General features: G+C 41.4%; 1 protein-coding gene across 8 annotated transcripts in view; it reads left to right on the forward strand.

Moving 5' to 3' along the window:
• The window catches only part of LOC104592934 (membrane protein of ER body-like protein), a 124131-nt gene that overhangs the window by 17948 nt on the left and 85787 nt on the right, over positions 1-20396 (forward strand). For 6 of the 8 annotated variants that reach the window (XM_088900754.1, XM_010252497.3, XM_088900752.1 and 3 more), the window contains exon 3: positions 20074-20208. In XM_088900754.1, the coding sequence (XP_088756880.1) occupies positions 20074-20208 (135 nt within the window). Of the gene's footprint in view, positions 1-5459; positions 6899-13100; positions 14107-20073; positions 20209-20396 lie in introns of those variants that run through there. The other 2 variants (XM_088900755.1, XM_088900757.1) reach the window with 2 other exon arrangements.

Below are 20396 nucleotides of genomic sequence, written 5' to 3' on the forward strand. Positions count from 1 at the left end.
TGTCACTCCCAGTTATGACAATATCATCCACATACACCACTAGCAAGATTTTCCCATCTTTTGAGTCATGGTTGAACACAGAATGGTCTACCTGACACTGTTTCATCCCAAAGTCTTTCACTACTTCATTGAATCTGCCAAACCATGTGCGTGGAGATTGTTTCAGTCCATAAATTGCCTTTTGAGTCTACAAACCTTACCATCCTCCCCCTGAGCAACAAACCCTGGCGGTTGCTCCATATACGCTTCCTCAATGAGATCACCATGTAGGAAAGCATTTTTGATGTCAAGTTGCACAAGAGGCCAATCATACATAGCAGCTAATGAAATCAACACCCGAACTGAGCCAATTTTAGCCACAGTAGAAAATGTCTCCATATAGTCCACACCATACAGCTGAGAATAGCCCTTGGCCACTAACCTGGCCTTCAATTGCTCCACACTGCCATCTGGAAGATACTTCACTGTGTAGACCCACTTACACCCAACAGCATGCTTACTAGAAGGAAGAGCAGTGAGTTCCCACGTGTGATTGTGTTGTAGAGCAGAGAGTTCCTCTTCCATGGCTTGTCGCCACCCTGGGGAGGTAAGGGCTTCCTGGATAGTCTTGGGAATGGAAACAGATGATAGCATTGATATAAAGTTGCGATGAGAAGCAGAAAAGTGAGCAGCTGAAACATAGTGTGAAATAGGATGAGAAGTACAGGTGCGTTTACCTTTCCGCAGGGCAATAGGAAAATCAAGGTCCAAGGGAGAAGAAGCAATGATAGGACCTGTTGACGAGGGCTGAATTGGAGGAGGGGCTGGTGCTCTTCTATGAGTATACACTTGTCTTATTGGTGGCCTCTCAGTAGTAACTGGCATGGGAGGTGAATCTGCAACTGGAATGAAAACCACGGGAAGGGGATCCACAACAGGGACGGGAAGAGGAACTACGGGGGAAGGAGAAGAAACCACAATATCGGAGAAAAAATGAACCGATTCAAAGAAGGTGACATTGGAGCACACAAATGACTTATGGAAGTTAGGGTTATAGCACTTATACCCTTTTTGAGTCCTTGAGTAGGCAAGGAAGATACACTTAGTAGCTCGTGCATCTAACTTGTCTAAATCAGGCCCCAAGTTTTGAACAAAACAAACACATCCAAAGTCTCTTGGGGTGAGAGGAAACGGAGACAAGGTGGGAAACAACACCGAGAAGAGGGATTGACTTCCAAGGATGGACATGGGCATCCGATTGATGAGAAAATAGGATGTGAGGACAACGTCATTCCAAAAATGCTTTGTGACATTCATATTAAGCATCAAAGACCGAGTAGTTTCAAGGAGATGTCGATTTTTCCGTTCAGCTACACCGTTCTGTTGTGGGGTGTAGGCACAAGAAGTTTGATGAATTATCCCATGGTGCTCTAAGTATTGCTGAAATGGTATTGAGGTGTACTCTTTGGCATTATCGGAGCGAAGAATTTTAATATGAACACCAAATTGGGTACATATTTCAGCATAAATTTTTGAAAAATAGAGAACAATTCACTCCGATCTTTCATAAGATAAATCCATGTCATCCTTGAAAAGTCGTCAACAAAAATTACAAAATACTTATAGCCATTGTATGACATCACTTTGATCGGACCCCAGACATCAGAATGAACTAAAGAAAAATGACTCAAGACATGACTATCAACTCTTGGACTAAAAGAGACTCTATGATGTTTCCCAAGCTGACATGACTCACAATCTAGAGATGAAAGATGACTCAAGGAAGGAACCAACAAGTTCAGAGCCTTGAGAGAAGGATGACCAAGTCTGCAGTGCCATTGAAGAGGAGTAAGAGACGACTGAAAAGCTACTGGAGGGCCACCACTATCAAGGTAATACAATCCACCTACCTCATGCCCTCCACCAATCTTCATCCCCGTCTTGAGATCCTGAAACACACAAGAAGAGGGATAAAAGGTTATGGAACAATTAAGTGACTAAGTTAATCTACTAACAGACATAAGGTTAAAGGGGAACTTGGGGACATATAAAACAAATGATAAAGACAAGGAGGAGAGATCAACATCACCAACACTATAGATGGGAGATGTAGAACCATTAGCAAGAGTAACTGTTTGAGATGTAGAGGACTAAGAAAGAGAAGAAAATACATTAGGAGACCCAGGCATATGGTCCGAGGCTCCGGAGTCAATGATCCAGTGAAGGCTTGGAAGCCAAGCAAGCCATACCTGAATGGGCAAGGGTAGCTGTGTTTTGCTGAGAAGATGTCTGAAGGAACTGTTCATATACTACATGGAGTACACTCACCATCTCCTTCCCAGAAACACCAGTAGATGTGGAGGGGATCGGGTCAGTTTGCTGACTTTCAGTAGTTGTACCACTACCCTTAGTCACAACATGGTTAGCCCAAGTATTGGGTGGGCCATGTAATTCATAGCGGAAATTAACTGTGTGCCCCTCTAATCCACAGTATGTACACTTCCTAGGGGCATTACTTCTTCCTTTACCACGACCTCCCCTTGAGTCCCGACCTCCACTTCGGCCACCAGCACGGTTAAACATGGGACCACCACAGTTACTTGGAAGTCCACGACCACCTCTATTTCCACGGCTTCCCCCTCTAGTCACCACAAAACCAGATCTGTCTGAGAGAGAAGAATGCTCTATAGACTCAATAGATGTCCTCCTAAGATGGGTAAAAACTTCTTCAAGTGAGGAAAGAACAGACCCCCCCAGTATTTGTGCTCGGACAGGTTCATATTCAGCTTTCAAACCCACCAGAAACCTTGTCACATCAAGTTGCTCACAATGTTGTTGCTGAATCTGAACATCCTGTGTCAGAGGATGATACACATTGAGCTCATTTCGGATATTCCTCGGACTTGCATAGTATTCCTCCAAGCTTTGACTGCCTTGCTTCAGATTAAAGTACTCTTGGTACAACTGGTACACCCTAGTTGTATTGTCTTGCCCGGAATACAATTTCTTAGCATGATCCCAGATTTCTTTAGTTGTATCTAGGAACATAAAGTTCACACTAAGTTTTGGTTCCATGCTATTCCACAGCCATGTCATTATTTATGCATCTTCCTGTTCCCAGTCACTAAACCCTAGAGAATCAAATGAGGGTTTTTTCTCTCTCACATGTTTTACTTTTTTTCTTGGCTTTTAAAAATACCTCCACAGATTTTGCCCACGACATATAATTCTCACCATTTAACTTAATAGATGTCATTTGAACATTTAGGTAATCTAGAGAAATCATAATGCCTGTTTTGTTGTCATTCCCATCTCCAATCGATGCCATCTTAACTAATTCACCTTACCTCACAAAGAAATCACTGTTATATGTAAAGTATTCACCTTCAAATATTCAGCACAACCTCATGCATTTCTACAAAACTTATCTCACTTTCAGCACCACCAACTTTTTCAAATACACATTACACATCAAATACAAAAGCTGAAATCACTCAGTCATTAAATCAAACACCTGTACTGCACACTGCAGAACCACTCACACACCAAATACAAGAGCTGAAATCACTCAATCATTAAATCAAACACCTATACTGTACACTGCAGAACCATTCACACACCAAATACAAGGGCTGAAATCACTCAGCCATTAAACCAAACACTTACACTGCACTCTGCAGAACCAACTTGTACTCAGCTGAACATTGTTCACCCGAACCTGCTCTCTTCATATCATCGAATAGAGAGCTTCCTACCAATCACCACAAACAGCCACTGCACCACAAACCGGAGGCATGAAGGCCTCCTACAGAGAAAAACGACCACTCCTTTTCAACCTTTCCCTTAATCTCCCAATGGTTCTTGAGAAATCTGCAAAACCCTAGAGAGGAGGGCGATAAAAAAAAAAAACAGGGTAAACCAGAATAAAAGAGCAAGACGAGCAGATTTAAACTTGTTACATGCGCTCTGATACCATGTGAAAACCTTATTTAGTCCTACGTTACAGTAGAGAAGAAGGAGAAGAAGAAGAAGGGTTTGGCCAGTAGAGGAAAATCAGTCCTCTCTCTAGTCGACCCACTTGTATTTATCTCCAATAACATAGTTACAAGAAAGACCATATTGTCTCTCATAAGTGATGGGACACATAACTTAAACTTAAACAAAACAGACCTTTCACTCTCAAATAGATAAACCCAAATGACCAAAATACCCCTGTTTTGTGTACTCTAACAGCCATTAAACTTAAAATTGTTGATGCATCCCTAGTTTTTAGGGAAAAACTCGGAATATGTTATATGTCTACTTTAACTCCTTTGTTCATAATAGAACTTATATGAAGATATTTTTTTGGAGAAAAGGTAAGTAATTTCATTAAACGAAGCAGAGAATACAAAGGGGCCCCAGAAAAGGAGTAGAAAGACTGAGATCAAGATCCCAGACTAAATTACAACTCAAACACACTTCTAGACCTCAGCCGAACTCCAAGAACCCTTGTCTGGAGACCTTTCACACCTGCAGTCCAAGACACTAATTTTCCCACAGTACAAGAGATAAGGCAGTCTACATCCTTTGCTTTGCTTTGAAAAACTCCTGTTTCTTTCCACCTAGATGGTACTGATCACTGCTGCAGGAATAGCCCACCACACACTTTTAGCCAGCTTAGAAAGATCTTGTAGTTTCAAGCTCCATAACAGGTCCACCACTTTACTTGGCATGACCTGGGATAGACCCTCAGATGAGAGGAAATGATCCCATAATGCTGCTGAAACAGGACAATGTATAAAAAGATTATTGTTATCCTGTTCAGCCTGACCACATAGCTCACATAACAGGTTCTGAATCAGAATTCCTCTTCTGATCAGATTCTGTTTAGTTAGGTTTCTATCCAAGGCAACAGCCCAAAGCAGAGCATATACTTTCATTGCCCAAAGAGGAACCAACCCCTCCTCTTCTCCCATATTGTTAGCATTTCTCCCTCAAACTCCATGCTATGAATGGAGTTTTTCTTTCTTCTTCCATTTGCTAGAGTGAAAAAATCTAGTGGAGGAAGTGAGAATTGATACCCAGTGGAACTTTGCTAGAGCTGGAGAGGTATGAGCCTAGAAAAACCAGTGAAACTTTGTTTTAAAGGAGAGAAATGGATATCAAAGCTAAGAAATTCTGTTTTGAAGAAGACAGAATCAATGGAAGGTGGTTCTTAAAAATTGGGGAGGAAAAGTGAACAACCATTTCAGTAGCTGAAGAGGCAAATGGATGGTTGAAGGGTTTTATGGATGGAACAGTATTCTCCATCAAAAAACATGGAAAAATTAAATGGGAGCAGCTGATAATAAAATTGAAGTGGAAATGAGGAGGAATGTGAAAGGTTGTGATGTAGTCGCACATGGAAGGCCCAGGATGGCGACATGTGGCATCCTGGCAGTCCACTGCTACAAACTCCTGGCAAGCTCAAGTATAAATAAGTGCGTCACTTATTATATAAGCTATCTTGGCTTTTCTACTCTCAAGCTCTCTAGCATTTGGGCGACATTTGGGCGACCTTGTCTGAGCTCCTTCTCTCAGGCCTCGGCCTATCCTTGGCAGCAACAGGTTGGTTTGTGACGATTGTGGAAACGCTTGGTAATAAAAAAGGCAGCTGCTGTGTGTTCCGGAAGGGAGAAAAAGAACAGGGTGGTGCCTGTTTGCAGATTTGTTACAGGAGTTCTTGTTCATACTGGAAGAAAGACAAAATCCAAAAATCTGCAACGTTCCAGTGGTCTCTGACGAGCAAAGCCTCAGGAAACAGCTAAGGAGGAAACATAAAAAAAAATGGAATCCCAAAAGCTATCGTATGCAACACTATCAGAAATCAGAGGATGTTATTGGAAATGGAGAAAGGGGCATGGGAGAAAAGTGTGATTTTATCATCAGACAAAAGAACTACTGATTGGGGAAGGATTTTGGAGGCAGTTGTGGAGAAATTTAGATTAAAGGGCCATGTGAGTATCAAGGCCTTCGATGATTCGAAGGCTGTGTTATTTGGTTTTGATGAAGATATTGAGATCTTCACTACCGAAGTGGTAGACTTTCCAGATGGCTTGGTTAATGCGGAGGTCTGGCATTTATCCTGTAATCAGATACCCATCTCTGTAGAAAATCTAGAGATTAAGATCGTGGGTCTCCCCCTTAATCTTTGGAATGCGGAAACCATTGAAAGATTGATACAGATTCTAGGTGGAGAGTTGATTGCTTATAATTTTCAAGATCTGCGTACCGCAAGACTCAGAATTGCAAGATTGAAGCCTGAAGATGTTCCTAGATGCATCAGTCTGCTCGTTGATGGTCACTGATTGAAGGTCTGGGTTTTGCTGGAAGCCGAAACGTCTCTATGGGCAAAATGTTCTAAGGTAGAAGACGATGACTTGCTTGAGGAATGGGTTACACGTGGAGGGGAGAGGACAGACAACGGTCCAAAGACTAGCAACCGAAGTTCGAAGGAAGTTGGTTCGAACTCAAAAAACGGGTCTGGTTGCAGGGCCTGGGCGGGTTTGCAACAATAGGTCATGTGATTACTTGAGTAGTCACGTGAGTCGAGGGGAAGGGTCTGTGTGCAGCTCGATAGTGGACAAGTTGAATCGTCTATCATCGTCTACTTCAGTCCAGGGGTTCAGTTTGAAGCTTGCGTTTCAGCCTAACGTGGTTCCAGACGACGATGAGGTTTGTAATGGTGAAATTGTAAAGGGAAGGAAGAAACATAAAAGGAGGAAGATCAGAGATTTCGGGAGAAAGGCGTTAGATATTCACAGACCAAAGTTTAAGAGAAGAGGGCCGATGGTGAGAAGTGCTCCGAATGAGAGCAGAAAAAGGAAAGGAGAGACGTGGATCTGGGTGATCGCCAAGTATGACAAGAGTGGCAAGAAGAGTCTCATTGGTGAAACAGGTATGAATCAAGTGAGCAGCTTAACGATTTTAGTGAAGAAAAAGTTTGATAACTGTACCTTGGGCAGCAGAGGTGCCGAGGTTTTTGGCGACTCCGTTGAGTCCGAAGTTTCAGGTGGGAGAGGGGGAGGAGGAGATTGGGGAAGATGTCTCTATTGGTGATGCACCTAAGAGAGATTGTGAGAATAAAGGAAAAGGGGAAGCTGGTGATGAAGAAGGCGCGAAGAGTCTAGAGGGGAGCCGCGGTGGGGATGGTTTTAAATCCGAAGAGGTGACGGTAGGAAGATTGGAGGTTGATCTGGGTCGTAGGGGCAAGCTTGATGAAAAGAAAAAGAACCAGATAAGTGAGGCTATCAACAAGAAACAATGTAGTTGAAAAATCTAACACAGTGCATGTGACGAAGGTATTCTCCAGGCTAAAACTTGGTCTAGCAGGGGCAGGACCCACGAAAAACTTCAACTGGGTTTTATAAGAGGAAAAGATTTAGAGGCAGTAGGTCATCTGGCATTTATAGCAGGGAGACAACGGTGCAATGCCAGCCTGTATCCTCATGTAGGAAAGGAGCAACAGGACAAAGTGTGTGTTGATGACTTTGCTGTTGGTAAGAGTGTAACAATGCAAAATAATGGTGGCGTTGACAACAAGACAGGGAGTGTGACTCTTCAGAACCTAGTGAGTAGAGAGGTCACGATTGGAAAGAGCTTGGGTATATTTTTTTGGGGTGGTGAGGAGTTTGCCAGAAGGGCCTTTGAGGAGTTTGAAAGAAGGAAAAGGGAAGAAAAGATGAACAAAATACCTAATTGGGATGGCGACAAGTTCTGGGACAAAGATGTTTCAGGTCAGAAGGATGAATTTGTGGTGGAAGACTGAGGCTTAAGTCATGGAGCAAGGAGGGTTTAAGTTTCTGCTTAGGGGTGGGTTTGGATGTTTTTGCTCTTATGGGGATCTCTTGTTTTGTTTTATTGGCTTGTGCTCAAGATTGTTTTGAGAAAAGTTGTAAGTTTTTTGTCATTTGGTTTTATGGGTTTTAATATGGGATCTTTGAGATCTTTTGGGCTCTTGGGTTTATTTCCTCTTCGGGTGATGTCTTATTTTTCAATAAAAATAAAATAAAATCTGTCTCCATATTTTATCAACGGAACGTTCACATTGTCCCCATCTGATAACACTTCGCAAAGGAGTTCACTGAGAAAATACCATCTGCATTCCATTTCCAGGTCCAGGTGTCTTCTTCCAACAAGTTTAAAATCTGTTATGAAAGCAAGTAAAACAGATCCACCACTTGATCCATTTCCTAATCTTGAAAAGCTCTTCTGAATGAAGGACTCCAGGCAATGCTATTTCCTCTCACTTAACAACAATTGGCCACCATTGCATCTTGATTTTCTACAAGTAGAAAAAGCTGGGGGAACAGCTCTTCTAGAGACCTGTTGTTGCACCATTTGTCTTTCCAGAATTTTAGTTGATGACCAGAACCCAGCTTAGGGGACAGACCACTGCCTAGAAGAGGAAAAATTTCCATGATTTTTGTTTTCTGGGTTGAACATATCAGAGAAATAGAAAAGAAAGGAAGAGAGATGAAGAGAATTCTAGGATCAAAAAGTTCAGTTTGGCGGCTAGGGCATCTCAACTAATAATAAAAGAAAGTAAGATTACAAAAATGCCCTTGTAGCATTAAAGAACAGAAAAATAACAAAGAATTAATTTAATTAAATAAGGAAACTAACTAACTAACAGATTTCAACGCTCCCCCTCAAATCGGAACATAGATGTCAATCATGCCCAACTTGTCACATAAATCATTGTGCCGCAGATGATGTAATCCCTTGGTGAAGATGTCTGCAAGTTGATTTGTGGAATTGACATATGGAGTGCACACTTCCCCATTTACAATTTTTTTCTTGATAAAATGCTTGTCGACCTCAATATGTTTAGTTCTATCATGAAGAATTGGGTTGGCAGCAATGTTAGTAGCAGCCTTGTCAAGTTCTTTATCCACATTACTTCAGCCACTCCGTGAGGCATTGCTCTATACTCAGCTTTAGCACTGGACCTTGCCACAACATTCTGTTTCTTGCTTCTCCATGTGACTAGGTTCCCTCTCACAAAGGTATAGTACCCACTAGTGGACTTTCTGTCATCAACTGATCTGGCCAGTCAACATCTGTATATACCTCAACCTTCAATTGTCCATTTCTTTGGAATAGTAAACCAGCCCCCAGAAACTTTTTTAGATACCTAAGGATTCTATAGGCTGCCTCTAAGTGTGTGGTATTGGGGGCATGCATGAATTGACTAAGAACCTCCACAGCATAAGCAATGTTTGGTTGGGTCATGGACAAATATAATAGCCTACCCACAAGTTTCTGGAATTGCTTTACATCCTTGATAATCTCACCTTGGCAATCACATGGTCTGTGGTTTGGATCAATGAGAGAGTCAGTAGGCTTAACTCCATGTTTTCCTGTATCCTGTAACAAGTATAGGATGTATTTTCTTTAATAAATGAAGATCCCCTTTTGTGAACGGGCCACTTCAGTTCCAAGAAAGTACTTAAAGGGACCTAGATCCTTCACCTTAGATTGAGTGGCTAGGAATTCCTTAAGTCTTTGAATTTCCACCTTCTAGTTGCCTGTGATCACTATGTCATCAACATACACTATCAGGGCTGCGATTTTCCCTTTTCCTTTTTTCACAAACAATGTATGATCAACCTGGCACTGTTTGTAGCCAATTTGTTGCACTGCTATATGAAACTTGCTAAACCAAGCTCTTGGTGACTGCTTTAGTCCATATAAGGACTTCTTTAACCTACACACTTTCTGATCTTGGTTTTGGGCATAGAAACTATGAGGTTGCACCATGTGCACCTCTTCTTCAAGATCACCATTTAGGAAGGCATTTTTAATATCTAACTGGTGGAGATCCCAATCAAGGTTAGCAGTAAGAGAGAAAAGAACCCTGATAGAATTCATCTTAGCTACTGGAACAAATGTCTCTACATAATCTACTCAATACACTTGAGTAGACCCTTTTGCCACCAACCGGGCTTTGTACCTTTCTACTGTGCCATCTGCCTTGTGCTTTACTGTAAAAACCCACCTGCACCCTACCGATTCTTTACCCACAGGAAGATCCACTAACTCCCATGTACCATTTTTATATAAGGCATTTATCTCTTATTTCATTGCATCTGTCCACTCAGGTACTGAAAGAGCCTCTGCCACATTTTTAGGTATAGGAACACTATCAATGGAAAAGAGGAAAGCACAAAAGAGGGTGAGATGTTTTCATATGAGACAAAATGGGAGATAGGATGTTTGGTGGTACAAGACCCAACTCCCTTCCTTTGTGCAATAGGGATGTCAAGGTCATTGGCAGACGAAGAATCAATAGCAATAGGGTTAGGAATATCAACAAGAATAATAGTACCTGGTTGGATGGGATTTGTCCCCAGTGGATCTGATGATGTCGGTGGTATAGCTTCAAGTTGCTCCACAACTTTTGAACTTGGCTGGCCCTTGTGATGACGAAGGAAGACACGAAATGGAGGAGGGTCAGGTGGATGAGGTAGTACCTGGACATGTTTCTCCTCCACCCTATTCTCCACCTTGAGGAGAAATAGGAAAGAAATGATCACTCTCAAAGAAAGACACGTCCGTTAAAACATGGTATTTCTTGGAAACAGGGTCAAAACAACAGTAACCCTTTTGTGAAGAAGGGTAGCCCAAAAATACACATGGAATAGCACGAGAATCAAGTTTACCACGGGTAGGAGACAAGTTTTGAACAAATGTTAAAGTTCACATAATAGGGGTATTTTGGTCGTTTGGGTGTATCTGTGTAAGAGTGAAAGGTCTGTTTTATTCAGGTCTAAGTTGTGTGCCCCATCACTTATGAGGGGCAATATAGTCTTTCTTGTAACCAAACTTATTTTGAGATAAATACAAGTGGGTCGACTAGAGATGACTGATTTTCCTCATCTGGCCAAACCCTTCTTCTTCTTCTCTACTTTAACCTAGAATCAAATAGGGATTTTACATGGTATTAGAGCAATAAAACCTAGTCCTTTTTTTCCCTTTTTTTCTTCTTTCCTCACTGTTTTTCTTCTTCTTGGGTTCGCCGCCAACCATTTCAGCTTTCTTCGATTTTCTTCGATTTTCTTCTAGCCTGAGTGGAAGCTCAACAAGAAGACAAAAAGGAGCGGTCGTTTTGTGGTTTTGGAGGTGAGTATGCCTCCAGTTACTGTGGTGGTGGTCGTTGAGGTGGTGTACTAGATGCCCTCTATTCTATGATACGAAGAGGGCTGTTTGTGGATAGGTATGAACAGTTTTGTTTTTCGCCCAAATAGTGGACTGTAAATGCTGTGTTTTGGTTCAAAATATTTTTTTGTGGAGATGTGAAGTGATTAGTATGCATATCAGCCTTGTTCTCCTTTGTTTTTACTTCGTATGTGTGCTGAAAGTAGGGTTTTTCGGCTGCTGAAGTTCATGACAGCAGTGGTGTGGTGGTGGTTGTACTGTGTTGAATGGTGTGTGGATGATTCTGAATAGTTGACCTTGTGTCATGTGGTGGTGTTCATACTGATTTCTGTGGTGTTGTTCATACTTCCTTGTGAGGTGAGCAGATTTAGTTGAAAATGTCGTCAACCGGAGATGGTAGTGACAACAAAACTTGGGTGATGATCTCTCCAGATTATCTGAATGTTCAAATGACATCCATTAAGCTGAATGGTGAGAACTATGTGCCTTGGGCCAAGTCGGTGGAGGTGTTCTTAAAGGCCAAGAAGAAGGTGAAGCATGTGAGAGAGGAAAAACCTTCCTCTTAACTCTCTAGGGTTTAGTGACTGGGAGCAGGAGGATGCTCAAATTATGACATGGTTGTGGAATAGCATGGAGCCAAAAATCAGTATGAACTTTATGTTCCTAGAAACAGCTAAAGAGATCTGGGATCATCCTCAGAAACTGTGTTTCGGGCAAGACAATACAACTAAGGTGTATCAGTTGTACCAAGAGTACTTCAATCTGAAGCAAGGTAGCCAGAGCTTGGAAGAATACTATGCAAGTTTGAGGAATATCCGAAATGAGCTTAATGTGTATCATCCTCTGACACCGGATGTTCAGGTTCAACAACAACAACGTGAGCAACTTGATGTAACGAGGTTTCTGGTGGGTTTGAAGGCTGAATATGAACTTGTCCGTGCACAAATACTAGGGGGGGTTTGCCCTTCCCTCACTTGAAGAAGTGTTTGCCCGTCTTAGGAGGACTTCTATTGAGTCTACAAAGCATTCTTCTCTCTCAGGCAGATCTGGTTTGGTGGTGGCTAGAGGTGGAGGCCGTGGAAATAGAGGTGGTGGTGGTGGTGGACTTCCAGGAAACCAAGGTGGTCCCATGTTTAAACGGGATGGTGGCTAGAGTGAAGGTCGAGACTCAGGGGGAGGTCGTGGTAAAGGAAGAAGTAATGCTCCTAGGAAGTGTACATATTGTGGATTAGAGGGGCACATTGTTAATTTCTGCTATGATTTACATGGTCCACCCAACACTTGGGCTAACCATGCTGTGAATAGGGGCAATGGTACAGTTAGTGAAAATCAGCAAATGGATCAAACTCCCTCCACATCTATTGGTGCTTTTGGGAAGGAGATGGTGAGTGTACCTCGTGCGGTATATGAGCAGTTCCTCCAAACATCTTCTCAGTAGAACACAACTACCCTTGCCCATTCAGGTATGGCTTGCTTGGCTTCCAAGCTTTCACATTGGATCATTGACACCGGAGCCTCGGACCATATGTCTGGGACTTCAAATGTATTCTCTTCTCTTTCTCGGTCCTCTACATCTCAAACAGTTACTCTTGCTAATGGTTCTACATCTCCCATTTGTGGCGTTGGTGATGTTGATCTCTCCTCATCTTTATCATCTGTTTTATATGTTCCTAAGTTCCCTTTTAACCTTATGTCCGTTAGTAGATTAACCAAGTCACTTAATTGTTCCATAACCTTTTATCCCTCTTCTTGTGTGTTTCAGGATCTCAAGACGGGGATGAAGATTGGTGGAGGGCATGAGGCAAGTGGATTGTATTATTTTGATGGTGGTGGTCCTCCAATAGCCTTTCAGTCGTCTCTTACTCTTCTTCAATGGTACTGTAGACTTGGTCATCTTTCTCTCAAAACTTTGAAGTTTCTGGTTCCTTCTTTGAGTCATATTTCATCGTTGGATTGTGAATTGTGTCAGCTTGGGAAACATCATAAAGCCTCTTTCAGTCCAAGAGTTGATAGTCGTGTTTTGAGTCCTTTTTCTTTAGTTCATTCTGATGTTAGGGGTCCAATCAAAGTGATGTCATACAATGGCTATAAGTATTTTGTAATTTTTGTTGATGACATTTCAAGAATAACATGGATTTATCTTATGAAAGATCGCGGTGAATTGTTCTCCATTTTTTAGAAATTTTATGCTGAAATATGTACACAGTTTGGTGTTCATATTAAAATTCTACACTCTGATAATGCAAAACAGTACATCTCAACACCATTTCAGCAATACTTAGAGCACAATGGGATAATTCATTAAACCTCATGTTCCTACACCCTACAACAGAACGGTGTTGCTGAACGCAAAAATCAATATCTCCTTGAAACTGCTCGGTCTATGATGCTTAATATGAATGTCCCAAAGCGTTTTTGGAGTGATGCTGTCCTCACATCATGTTTTCTCATCAATTAGATGCCCATGTCCATCCTTAGAAGTCAATCCCCTTTCTTCGTGTTGTTTTCCACCTTGTCCCCATTTCCTCTTACCCTGAGAGTCTTTGGGTGTATTTGCTTTGTTCAAAATTTGGGTCCTAGTTTAGACAAGTTAGATGCACGAGCTACTAAGTGTATCTTCCTTGGATACTCAAGGACTTAGAAAGGGTATAAGTGCTATAACCCAACTCTCATAAGTCATTTGTGTGCTCCGATGTCACCTTCTTTGAATCGATTCCTTTTTTCTCGGACAACATGGTTCCTTCTCCTTCCCCTGTAATTCCTTTTCCTGTCCTTGTTGAGGATCCTCTTCCCGTGGTCCCCATTCCAGTTGCAGTTCCCCCTGTAGTTCCTCCTCCCGTGCCAGTTACTACTGAGAGGCCACCAATCAGACAAGTGTATACTCACAGAAGCGCACCGGCCCCTCCTCCAATCTAGCCCTTGATCTTCCTATTGCCATGCGGAAAGGTAAGCGCACTTGTACTTCTCATCCTATTTCACACTATGTTTCCATTGCTCATCTTTCTGCTTTTCATCGCAACTTTATATCATTGTTATCATTTGTTTCCATTCCCAAGACTGTCCAGGAAGCCCTTACCTCCCTAGGGTGGCGGCAAGCAATGGAAGAGGAACTATCTGCTCTACAACACAACCGCACTTGGGAGCTCACTGCTCTTCCTCCTGGTAAGCATGTTGTTGGGTGTAAGTGGGTCTACACAGTGAAGTATCTCCCAGATGGCAGTGTGGAATGATTGAAGGCCAGGTTAGTGGCCAAGGGTTATTCTCAGTTGTATGGTGTGGACTATATGGAGACATTTTCTCCTGTGGCTAAAATTGGTTCAATTCGGGTGTTGATTTCCTTAGCTGCTATGTATGACTGGCCTCTTTTGCAACTAGACATTAAAAATGCCTTCCTGCATGGTGATCTCATTGAGGTGTATATGGAGCAACCACTAGGGTTTGTTGCTCAGGGGGAGGATGGTAAGGTTTGTAGATTCAAAAAGGCAATTTATGAACTGAAACAATCTCCACGAGCATGGTTTGGCAAGTTCAGTGAAGTAGTGAAAAACTTCGGGATGAAACAGTGTTAGGTAGACCATTCTGTGTTCAGCCGTGACTCAAAACATGGGAAAATCTTTCTAGTGGTGTATGTGGATGATATTGTCATAACTGAGAGTGACAATAATGGGATTGATAAGTTGAAGAAATTTCTACAAGACCACTTCAATACGTAAGATTTGGGTAAGCTGAAGTACTTCTTGGGAATAGAAGTTGCAAGGTCAAGACGTGGAATTAACTTATGTCAAAGACAATATGTTCTTGACCTAGTTGAAGAAACAAGATTGTTAGGTGCTAAACCAGCAGAGACTCCTATGGAACTGAATGTCAAGTTGAGTGTTGATGCAAGTGAGGAGTTTGACGATCCTGGAAGATACAGGAGGTTGGTGGGAAAGTTGAATTATTTGACTATTACCCGACTAGATATATCATTTTCTGTGAATATGGTGAGTCAGTTTATGCAACATCCTTGGGTTCCTCATTGGGAACCATTTTTAAGGATTGTTAGGTACTTGAAGGGTGCTCCAGGCCGTGGTTTGCTATATAAAAGTGGAGGGCCCCTTGATATAGTAGGGTATACTGATGCTGATTGGGCTGGTTCTGTATCAAATAGGAGATCAACTACAGGGTATTGTACCTTCCTAGGTGGCAATTTTGTAACTTGGAAGAGCAAGAAACAAATCGTGGTGGCAAGGAGTAGTGCAGAAGCTGTGTACGGAGCTATGGCTCATACCACATGTGAACTAGTATGGTTGAAGAACTTGCTACAAGAGATGGGGTTCTCGGTTGACAAACCTATGAGACTATACTGTGATAACCATGCAGCTGTTCACATCTCTTCCAATCTAGTCTTCCATGAGAGAACCAAGCATATTGAGGTTGATTGTCACTTTGTAAGAGAGAAAGTGATCAGTGGAGTGATAACCACATCTCATGTGAGTGTGTAGATCTCTTTACAAAGGGATTGTCTCGAGACAGAGTAGATTATATTTGTGACAAGTTGGGACTATATGACATATACTCTCTAACTTGAGGGGGTGTTAGAGTTCACAAAACAGGGGTATTTTGGTCATTTGGGTGTATTTGTGTGAGAGTGAAAGGTTTGTTTTATTCAGGTCTAAGTTGTGTGCCCCATCACTTATGAGGGGCAATATAGTCTTTCTTGTAACCAAACTTATTTTGAGATAAATACAAGTGGGTCGACTAGAGAGGACTGATTTTCCTCATCTGGCCGAGCCCTTCTTCTCCTCCTCCTTCTTCTTCTCTTCTTCTTCTTTCTCTTCTTCTTCTCTACTGTAACCTAGAATCGAATAAGGATTTTACACAGAACAATGACAACCAAACACATGAAGAGGGATAAAAGAAAGAGGAGCGTTAGGGAAGAGGAGCCGATGGAGGGCTTTATACCCTAGCAAGCAAGATGGCATGTGGTTGATGAGATAGGCAGCACATAACGTGTGGATAGACCCACACGAAGGAGATGGCGGTTTTTCCTTTCTGCAACACCATTTTGTTGAGTTTTGGCATAAGAGCTACGGTGGATAGACCCACACGAAGCAAAGAACTCTGTGAGGTCATTGTGGAAGTACTCTTTTCCATTGTCAGATTGGAAAATTCGAATCTCCGTCTGAAGCTAAGTGAATATCATGCGTTGGAAATCTTTTACAATTTTTGGCACTTCATCTCTGGACTGCATGGGATACACCCATGTATATCTGGAGTAGTCATCAATAAGTGTAATGAAGTATTTATAGCCAAGCTCAAATGGTAAGGTAATAGGGCCCCAAGCATCAGAGTAAACAATATGGAAAGGGAAATCAGATTTATTATTTCTTGAAAAAAAATGATTTCTACAATGTTTGCTCAACTGACAAGTTTGACATTTAAATTTAGACACTAACACTGCTTTAAACAAATTTGGAAGCAAGACCTTTAGTGACTCAAAAGATAAATGACCCAAATGACTATGTCATAAATAGACCTGACTTTTACTAAACTGACTCGTAGATTCAATAACTACAAGACTAGCTTTATTCTCTAGCATGTAAAGACCATCTACCATACGACCTCTACCAATCACCTTCCCCAAGTCCAAATCCTGTAGTACACAAGAAGGGAAAAAATGTCACTGAACAGTTTAATGAGTTTGTTCTACTGGCAGAAAACAAATTTATAGGCAATTGTGGAACATGTAACACATTAGAAAGGGTATGTCCAAAAGGAAGGGATATAGTGCCTTGACCAACAATGGTGGAAAAAGAGCCATCAAACGGTATTACATCCATGGGGAAGCTCATATCAAATCCTCCACTCACTCCACCTTGATTGGAAGGCCCACTAGACACACTAGAATCCTCAGATGACATGATATAAGGTCTGATTTGACAGTTCAGTTCAGTTCACAGTTCCACGGGAAGCCCAGTTTAGTTCAGTCAAAAAACAGATCTTAGGAACATCACACACATATAAGGAGGCAATTCAGGAACTAGGCAGCCCTTATATATAATCCTTCATCAACTACTTGAGCACACAGCCACTATAATTCCCCAAGAGACATTGGCAAACCACTGTCACACATTCACAGGTCATTCAGACCTACACCACCCAGTTGTCTGGGTATAAGAAACAGGATCCCCCCGATCCACAGTTCCATAAAAAAGTCACAGTGGTTGCAGGTCATCCAGACCTCTAAAACCCACTTACCTGGGTACAAGAAAGGATCACACGACCCACAGGGTTAAGAAGACTTGCCTTCACAGCATCAGAGTTCCCTTCTTTTAGGGTTTTCTTGGCACATGACCAAGAAAGAAAGGAAGAGAACCTAAAAGAAAGCCCTTCAAATCAGTTCGATCCACTCCCTAATCAGATTCGATCCACAGTAGAGGAGGAACTGAGAGATTGAGGAAGAAGAAACTGAGAAGACTTTGTCGCACTGCTTCTAACCCCAGAAAACCTGCTCTGATACCATGTTTTCTGGGTTGAGCATATCAGAGAAACAAAAAGAAAGGGAGAAGAAAGGAAGAGAGAAAAGAGAAGAGAGACGAAGAGAATTCTGGGATAAAAAAGTTCAGTCTGGCGGCGCCAGTCATTAATATTTATATTAGGGCGTCCTAACTAATAATAAAAGAAAGTAAGATTACAAGAATGCCCCTGCAGCACTAAAGAACAGAAAAATAACAAAGAATTAATTTAATTAAATAAGGAAACTAAGTAACTAACAGATTTCAACAATTTTCTTCCAAAGAGAATATCCCAAAGAAGGGAGGTTTGAAATGGTTAACCAGTCACCTCTGTCGGTGTCATACTTGGCTGCTAGTAATTTTCTCCACCAACTGTCTCTTTCTTTTGCAAATCTCCAAATCCATTTCCCCAATAATGCCCTGTTAAAAGTTCTCAGTTTTCTCACCCCCAAACCACCTTTTTCTTTTGGAGTACAAACTCGTTCCCAACTGACCAGATGGATTTTCTTTTTCTCCTCCCAACCCTTCCACAGGTAATCCCTCTGGAGCCTTTCTACTTTTTGAGCCACTTTTGTGGGGATTGGGAATAGAGATAGGAAGTAGGAAGGTAGGTTAGAAAGAGAACTTTTTTAGGAGAGTAATTCTACCTCTCAAAGAAAGATATTTGGCTTTCCAAGATGCCAATTTCCTTTCTAACCTTTCCACCACCAGGTCCCACACTAGAGAGGAGGTGCATTTAGCCCCCAAAGGGAGGCCTAGGTACATGGTCGGCAGAAAGCCGATCTGACAAGCAAGAGCTTCTGCTAATGCTTCAAGATTTTCTACTTTCCCCACTGGAATTACTCTACTCTTTGTGCAGTTCACTCTCAGACCTGACACAGCTTCAAACCAGCTCAGCACCCCTAGCATGACCCCCAATTGATCTACCTCACCATCAATAAAACACAGGGTGTCATCAGAAAATTGAAGCAATTGAACCTTTTCTCCTCCTGGAACTGACTCAAACCCCATCCACAGACCCTCTTCTCCTACTCTGTTGACAAACGAAAACAAAATCTCCTTTACACAAATGAATAGGAGGGGGGATAGGGGATCCCCTTTTCTTAGGCCTCTGGAACTCTTAAAGAAGTCAGCTGACTCTCCATTTACTAGAACTTCAAACCGAAGTTCATCTTTTCCAAAACAAAATCCAGACATTTCCAGTTGACATGATCATAAGCCTTCTCCAAATCCAGTTTACAGAGCAGCGTTTACTCTCTCTTTTCCTTGAGTCTATCAGCTTGTTTTCCACCAAAACACTAACATTTGTCTACCTGGCACAAAAGCAAATTGATTTTTTGCAATCACAGTACTAAGGACTTTTTTCATCCTCTCTACTAGAACCTTTTCCAAGATTTTGTAGAAGCTGTTTAGCAAACTGATGGGTCTAAATTATAAAATCTTTGATGTTTGTTGCACCTTCCACTTTAGGAATTAAGGAAATGAAAGTGGAATTCAAGATTCTTTCCAGAGCAGAAGATTGGTGGAAGTCTTGAAACACTTTCAGCATATCCACTTTCACCACCTTCTAGCATTTCTTATAGAAAAGACTAGTGAGACCATCCGGCCCTGGGGATTTATCAACTTCCAGATTCTTAACACTTGCAAAATTTCAGCCTCTGTAAAGGGGGCTTCCAGCTCTCTTTGCTGGGACTCTGAAATCCTCCTAAAATTAAGATCAGCCGGGAGAGGTCTTCTAGCCCAACTTTCCATAAACAAGTCTGAGAAATATTTGGTGGCAATATTTTTCATTTCAACCCCATTCTCTCCCACATGACCCTCAAATTCCACTCTCTCAATCTGATTAAACCTATTTCTTGCACTTGTAATCTTATGAAAAAAACTCGAATTTTTGTCCCCCGCTTTGAGCCATTTGACTTTAGCTCTTTGCCTCCATTTCAGTTCATCCTTAAAGGCTAGGTTGTCTAGAGTTAACCTAGCCTTTATATGAAGATTTACTTATCAAAAGAAAACTTATATGAAGATTCAAGATTACAATATTGCCCCTGATACTGTATGTTATTCTCTTACAATAATCAGTAATATCAATGACCTTAAGTACATACTCATTCAAAGTAGCTGTTATCCATAAAAAATTAAATCCATCAATAAAAAAATCTTCGTAATGTGATACCTTTTACACATACATCATATAGGGAAGTTCTGGTTACAATAAATATCTGCTTATTTTTCATATTAACTGACCAATAGTTTAATTTGTGGTGGAACTTTTGTTTTGTGAAGGTACTTATCACATTTTGATAAGCATGTGTGACTTTAACATGGTTGATTGTGAGGTTCTAGCTTTTTTTTATTTATTTTTAATTTATAACTGTTCCATAACTGACAGATTTAACTCTTTTGTCCAATTTAACAGCTAATGGTTTTAAATTATTCCCATGTTTTGGGGATAGAAGTAATGATGAAAATATGCAAAGTGTACAACAGAAACCTGCTAGGAGTTCAAATTGGTTCTCCTCTGTTTTTGAGTTGATAAAGGGTAAACGCACAGGTGAGCAATGAACTACATAGATTGAGGAGATTATAAAACTGTTTAATACATTTGAACACTGAATGCCTGCTAGAAATGTTATACATTATTTCTATTAGAACTTGCAACTGCTTTACCTTTTGGACCAAAATATTTGCATACAAACACTACAATGACCATTACCCAATGATGATGGTCCCAACTTCCTG

This window comes from Nelumbo nucifera, chromosome 3, assembly GCF_055504915.1.
Source record: "Nelumbo nucifera cultivar China Antique chromosome 3, China Antique-T2T, whole genome shotgun sequence".
In the NCBI taxonomy this organism is placed as follows: Eukaryota; Viridiplantae; Streptophyta; class Magnoliopsida; order Proteales; family Nelumbonaceae; genus Nelumbo; species Nelumbo nucifera.